Genomic DNA, 7365 nt, shown 5'->3' with positions numbered 1-7365 from the left:
TAACGTCAATACATATTTATATCAGCACGCCAACGTTATACAACCATACAGGACTAACAAAATAGCAATATATTTTCATTGGTAATTTTCTCGTGTTTTTAATGAGTGGAAAGACGATTGCTAATTTAATTTAAAAAGTCACTTAAATACTTTTTCAGACACCATGAATAAGGAATACAATCGGTTGTAGTCCTTATGTGTTTTGTACGAAAAGTACTCTTCGCTAAAAAATAATTTTCTGTAAGTGTTAAAAACAATCTCACGACTGGCAAAAAAGTGGTAGGAAAAGCCAACAAAAGAAAAGGATATCCAGGTACATTTGTGTGTACTTTGGTGTTACAGTGGAGCTGATCTAGTAAGTTCATTTTTTTTTCATTTTTACATTTGGTTTGTTTATTTTTGTCAAAATATTCATATATGACAACAACAACAAAATTTAAAAAACAAAACAAAAAAACCCAGCCAAAAACAAACAAACAAACAAACAAAAACACCAAAAATCCCAAAACTTCAAACAAAAATAAACCAAAACAAAGCAAAAACAAAAATTTCAGTTTACATTTGTAATACATTCTCTGTCTGAAATGTTACCCGTGTACACATTGGCGTATTAATGTAAACTATATTTCATTTCTTTTGCGTTTATAGTATAATTCAATGCAAAGCATAGTTGTTTAAATAGAATTTGGAAACAAGTTTTACAACTTATATTTACATCCATCCTCTAATTCATTAGCGTAATGAAGCGTTGCTCCGCAGAACCATCAGAATTTTCCTACGCACTGTTAGCAAAACATGTCAAAGTCTATATCAACCTTGACAGACTGACATCATTGCAACACTTGAGACATATTACCAAAGATATGCTGTCGATACAATATACATAACTACAGGAGGCGAGGAGATACAAAAACACTGTAAACGTACGTATTTTAGAACACTCAACTTTTAGCGCATTACCGAATTTTAGGAGATAAACACATCGAAAAATTGGCGCATCTTGACAAAATGCAATATAGAGAACAGCATACTAAAAATTCAATTCGTTCATTCATAATTTAACGTAATAATTAAAGCACAAAAACGCTTTAAAAAGACTACCGATAAAATTGGTACACTTACAGCAATTAAAAGCGAGAAGACACTTAAAAACAGAATTGAAGAGACATCAGAACAACAGGAAGCGCGGAAATACGAAAACAACAAGGATAGAGGAGACGCCAAAATAACAGGAAGCAACGATACACATCAGGAAAGAACAAAAAATATCATCTAACGAATGGAATTGTCGCGGCAAAAGAAAGATATTTAAATGCAGATCTTTCTTTAGCTGACCAAGCAAAGTTGTTTCAAATATTATTCCCAAGGGAACAACATGTGACGCGTCACCTAGATTTTGTGTATGTTCGTTCCCATGAAACGTTCGAATTGTTCAACTCTCACTGATAACACCACACAAAGGACTACGTCAGACCTTTCTTTTCATCAAGTCAGCAAAGATGATCTCACAAAGTACGGTTGTGTTGGTGATCTGTTCCCTTGGGGGTCTTGCCCTTGGGCACCCAAGGTTCATGAAACTGATCCCTAACGGTCACATGGTGCCAAATCCATGCTCCAATAGCAGCCATCCTTGGCACGGCGTAGGACACAACAACCGCACAGGCGGAGGTATCGTAAATGTGTTCGGTGCTGTAAGTATATACATCTTTATTACAACTTCCAGTGAAAATCCTGTCATCTGATTGGTCAAGACAAATTGTTTATTTCACACTGTCACATTCGCTTTAACATTGAGTCAATGGAATAAACATCAACACGACGGACATTTGAACCGAAATGAGACTGATAGCATACTGATAGCATACTGATAGCATACCTTTATTGCTTACAGAAAAACCTTGGTACTTATTTACTCGAGAGCAAGAGTGTTTAACGAGGGCGATACAACAATATTCACTATACAACACCTTACGCGCCATTGATTTTGTATCTGTCTTTCTTTTTTCTCAATTGTGATGTATCTTATTTATATTAAGAGAGATCCCGAATGAAGGAAACGTGGGAGGAAACATTAGTCTATGTAATAAATATAATGATGTATTCGTTTCATGTCATAATAGATTTGCTGGTCAAGAGATTTTCAGTTTAGCTCAACGAGGTTCAATAAATCGAAAAATTCCAGATGGAATACGATATCATTTTCGATACTCCAGATCGAGTGTACGCTCATGTCATAGCACAATCGAAGGCACCCGGCTGGCTAGTTTATTGAGGTAAGAAAACCTGACAAATTGTTAGGATGATACATGTCCTTTGGTGATTATAGAGGGGCGACACCCGACTTCAAAGCCTGTCGATTGTTACCGTTACGTGACCGCGATATTCTTTTGATGTACATCATAAGATCGAACGAACCTTCTTGTCTTATAAACATGGTGGCGCACACTCGGCCTAGGATTAAACGAGTCTTGCCTTCTTGTTTCTTCGATTTTGTAATGACATATTCCATTGAGTGCAGAGGACGAAATTGAGCGTGACCTCTCGAGTATCGAGGATGATACGATTTCAAAACTAATGTAACGTCCTCTATTTATCAGGATTGTAATTTTAGGACTTTCTGAAGGCCAACATGACCTGGACACGAGATCTGTGTTTGGCTGATTCTGACATTGACGGCAATTCGAATGGCTATGAACTTGGTGACCCCGATTGCGAGTGGGTCGAAGGTGGGACCCCTGAAACCTTGGCAGTATCTCACCCAGGTAAGTTAATTCACTGCTGGATTTTTTTACACACAAACTTAAATTATTAACGGTGAGGAATATGTCGCGCTGACAGTGCTTGTTTAAGTGTAATATTTAACAGTTTCTTGAAGACATAGATAAAATTTAAAAGAAAAATATACACTGTATTTCTTTTTGCAGTATATTGTAACTAAGGCAAAATGTGATGTTTCTCGATCATCTATGGTTATATAGTTTAGACAGACAATGAACATGGAAATCAAAACGTACCATGTCTATATTACAACATACAAAGATAAAATGAAGGTCTTGATATGTTTATATAAATATCGTTTTGTACTGTTGTGGTTCTCTAACCATGTTTGATATAGTTGATATGGAATTGTTATTCAAAAGGACATGGAAAACATTCAGAAAAATGACATGAGTCTTACAGCCTGTCACTAACAAGCTATCGGGAGTTAATTTGGGTTTCAGGCATGTGTAAACCAATTGGTTGTTATACATATATTACCGGCATTATTGTTGATATATGTTCTGTGTTTGTTTCAGGAGTGTGTGAACCAATGACAACCAAAACCTGTATCGCTGTTAATTTGAATATAAGATGTATCTAGCTTGTGACGTCATAAAATAGGATTTTGTTTCGTTGTGTTTATGTATTGTTCACTCCGAGTTATCGACCTTGGTGATTTTCAAGACGGTACAGTTGCATTTTATAATAGTGAGTTTGCTACAGTGATCATTCACAATGAAATATATGAGCCCGTCAACATAAGGCCGCCAACAAATGTATGTATGTCCCAACTATCCCGACCGAGCCTCGTGTTTGCCTCTGTCGATCCTACACTTAAAAATCCCATTCGAATGTGCAAGGTATGGTAAGCGTCCTTATCACATAACTGACCCAGTTTACTATGTCACACGACCATGTCATAGATATGGTATTACACACGTGTAATAAAACCTAGAGGTGTTCCGACTGGTTAAAACCGTGGGAACAAATTCCTACGCCACTACAGGTACTACTTTTATTTACCCTACCACATGATACACCGACTGTTATTTTAAATGAAACTGAAATGGTTATTTTTTCCATTAGTATACTTTGCACTACGCGGAACGACAATACTGTAACCGGAGTACTTTGGTTGTTACCTATATTGAGTCAACTGATAACACATAATTGTGTTTGAAGGTGTTTTTTTCCTTTCAAAATATGAATGTTATTTGATAGATAGAATCTTGTATTCGTATCAATGTCATATTGAAATTATTGAACGAGTCTGACATTGGCACTCATGTTCATGTAAGTTTCATAGACAGGTATCAGAACCAAATTAAAACCCCATATAGCTAATTAGAAGACCTAAAAATAATGAAAAATGAATACAATTGGTCTGAATAACTCCTCATGGACCTGCCCTATTTTTGCTGTCACGTTACCTGAAACATACATATTTTTGTTTTGGCCTAATCCGACTTTATAGTGCTAAAATTCCCACCGATAACATAATACAAGACTACAACATATATTTGTCAATGTTGACTGTCAATATATAGATACCGGAGCACAATTGAACGCTTGTTGATGGACTATTCAGAATTATTGAACTGTACTACAAGTTTCGTTGCTTTTAACAAAATTTGAAAATTCGTGGCCAAAATCCTTAACTTATCAGTAAAATGATTTCCCAACGTAGAGCCGTGTTGATTATCTGACCCGATAGTATACAGCCATGTGTTAGGGTTCGTGACCTGATGTATATTCATGTTTTTGATTAGCTTAATTTTGTCTTGAGCACTGTGAGAGAACAAATCCGTAAAACAATTATAATTGAAAATTGGACATTAAAAGACAATAAAAGACACACTCGCCTTTCAGCAAGGCGACCGGGGTTCGACTTCACGATCGGGCGTGAAAAGGTATGGGGTCACCGGCCCGACCACGTGGATTTTCTTCACAGGTTGTAAAATAGAGAAGGTTAAAATTATACAATAAAAGCTGAGTATTAAAGGTTGCTTATTGCTTTTTATCTTCTGTTTTTGTTTTATTTTTCTGCTGTTATGTTTCTCTTTTCTATAGTTACATGTAACTTTCATGAGGCGAAAAGACGACATATCCAAAAATATGTAAAATCATAATTTATAATGTATCTATTTTATACTCGATCAAAGAAAACATATTGATATTAGTATTTACTCCGCCAAACAATATATAAATATGTTATACAATATAATATCATAAACTCAAAAGTTATCATAAACTCAACCAGTTAATACATAATTATATGTATATGTAACTATATCATTTTGCAATTTTTTGTTTTTGTATTGTTTAACAGCCCATCGACAATATGAGTCATTTAGGGCCTACAATACTGTAAAAAGACACATTTACGAATATATACACACCAAATCAAAAATTAATAGCTTAAAATATGTAAAGGATTAAAGAAATACATCAGTATCGAACAAATTGGCAGCACAATATATCATATTTTATTGTAAAGATCAATAGAGTGTAAATAGTTATATATTAATTGCACAGAAACTGTATCGAATAATCTTTTCATAGACGGTACATCATACAATCTATCACGTATTTGTTTGAAATCGGCGCATTCAATCATAAAGTGTTTAACTGGAAATGGATGTTCGCATTCATGACAATAAGGCTTGTCTTCTCTACGCAAAATGCAGCCATGTGTAATGTAGGGACAATTTTCTCTCTGCGGTCTGCTCTACTTGTTGCACATGAACTCACATTAGGTTGGATTGCAAATAACTTACTGTTAAATTATTCAGACCATTTATTTTGCCAATTCGTTACAAGAGGTTTAAAATTAGAAAAAGGCAGTTTAATATCTGTTGGTTGTAGGTTAAGGGCTGCTTTAGCAGCTCTATCTACCTTCTCATTTCCGTTTATTCCGACATGACCTGGTATCCAAATCAAGATCAGGTGACAAAACAATAAAATTCTGTAATACGAAGGGCGATGTTTTCAAATACACAACTGAACCAAAACTGAACAATAATGCATCATTTACTCAAAAGTATGTACAGTTTGTATTTATTACATACAGAACAAAAAACAATACAAATAGTATACAATTTGTATTTCGATTACCAGACGGTTCCTCTATTTCTCCGCGGAAGCTTGTGCCATCGGTTTGGCCATTGACCATATATCGATGAACACCGCGTTGAAAAGGCAATCGTCTATTATGGCTCTCTATCTGCAGTTACGAGATCCCCCCAAATACTCTTAAACAAAACATCTCTATCCGCATATCTTGCATCTTAAAGAAATGCTAAACAATTCTTCTATGGATTCTGAGGCTCGTCGTAATAAATGGTAATGAGAATGCTAACAGAACAGCTAAACATGCATTAACCTCCTAGCAAACCAATAATGTCACATGAATATTTCAAACCCAGTATATGATCGGCCATTCAAAGTGAATGGCAGTAACGATGGACTTTTGAGACCAACAACAAACTTTTTAAAGTGCAATCAAAACTTAAACCTTGTCTACTCGGTCGGAAGACTGCGGGATCTAGAGGGGGGTGTCCTCTCTCGACTCCGTACTGGTCATACTTACATCACTGATGCTTATCTGCTAAATAGGGGCGATCTAACCTAGAATAGGATGTGTACCATGGGTCTGACCTCACCCCTTGGGACTTAGTCGAAATGTAATTACCCGGGACCAGCACCATATATTTATATTTATCAATGGTACGGTATCACTGGGGTTACGTAGGTGCTAGAGTACCTGTGTATGTAGGGGTAAGGCGTGGAGTCTAACGTACACGGTGAATTACGTGTTGCACGTGAATTACCTGGGGTAGGGGGTTGTCATATACAGGGTGTATAGGGGGTAGTGTCATTCGAGCTGTTGCAGCCAGACAGTGCGCTTGTGGTATTTACCTACGTTTCCTGGTTAGCTTGCTAATTTGGTCTTTACCGATTATGAGCGAAGAAACGACCCCCCCCCCCCTCTGAACAGTTGTAGTACTGGGGCCCCTTCTCCCCCTACAGTGGGTCAGAACACGGGAGGCGTGGAGGCTTTTGAGGCCTTTTCATTGTTCAGGCAATATTTGGACAATAAACTAGATTCCTTTAGAGCGGATTTGGGAGAAGGAGAGACAAAACCTAAAAAACCTAAGTCGGACAAATCTGTGAAGTTTAAGTCCCAAGGGAATAGGATTCAATTCCAATTTAACGAGGAATTGGAGGCGGATGTGGTCAAGTTACAGAAAAAACTTGATAAACGTGACTTTGACAGCTGCGTTGAGTTGGCCGCGAACCTGAGAGTTACATTGTATAAGAGAAACAAGTTGATACGACTTGCTGACAAGTCGCCCGCTGGCTGGCAAACTGTGAAGGAATACGTGTCCGACGATCTCGCTTCTGACAGTGAGGACAAGAAACGTATTAGACAGGCGGAACAGAGGGCATTGAGGAGTATAAAACTTAAACATGGTTCTAGTAAACGTAGTTCTTCGGCTGTTTTTAACAACAGTGGTAATACAGCTACACGTTACGCCTCTCCCCCCGCAGCCGCGGGGTCTGCGCCTTTTCGTGGAGGACCCTATAACTACGGAGTCACTGCCC

General features: G+C 37.1%; 1 protein-coding gene across 1 annotated transcript; it reads left to right on the top strand.

Annotated features, from left to right (window-relative positions):
• Positions 1-1451: 1451 nt before the first annotated feature.
• Positions 1452-4748, top strand: LOC110448293 (temptin-like). The gene is made up of 3 exons (XM_021494462.1): positions 1452-1691; positions 2612-2762; positions 3297-4748. Exons 1-3 carry the CDS (start codon positions 1500-1502, stop codon positions 3359-3361), a joined length of 408 nt encoding a protein of 135 aa, XP_021350137.1. The 5' UTR covers positions 1452-1499; the 3' UTR covers positions 3362-4748.
• The last annotated feature ends 2617 nt before the right edge of the window (positions 4749-7365 follow it).

Source organism: Mizuhopecten yessoensis, unplaced genomic scaffold (genome assembly GCF_002113885.1).
Source record: "Mizuhopecten yessoensis strain PY_sf001 unplaced genomic scaffold, ASM211388v2 scaffold3989, whole genome shotgun sequence".
In the NCBI taxonomy this organism is placed as follows: domain Eukaryota; kingdom Metazoa; phylum Mollusca; class Bivalvia; order Pectinida; family Pectinidae; genus Mizuhopecten; species Mizuhopecten yessoensis.
The sequence above is the reverse complement of the archived record's forward strand: the minus strand, read 5'-3'. Positions and strand labels throughout refer to the sequence as shown.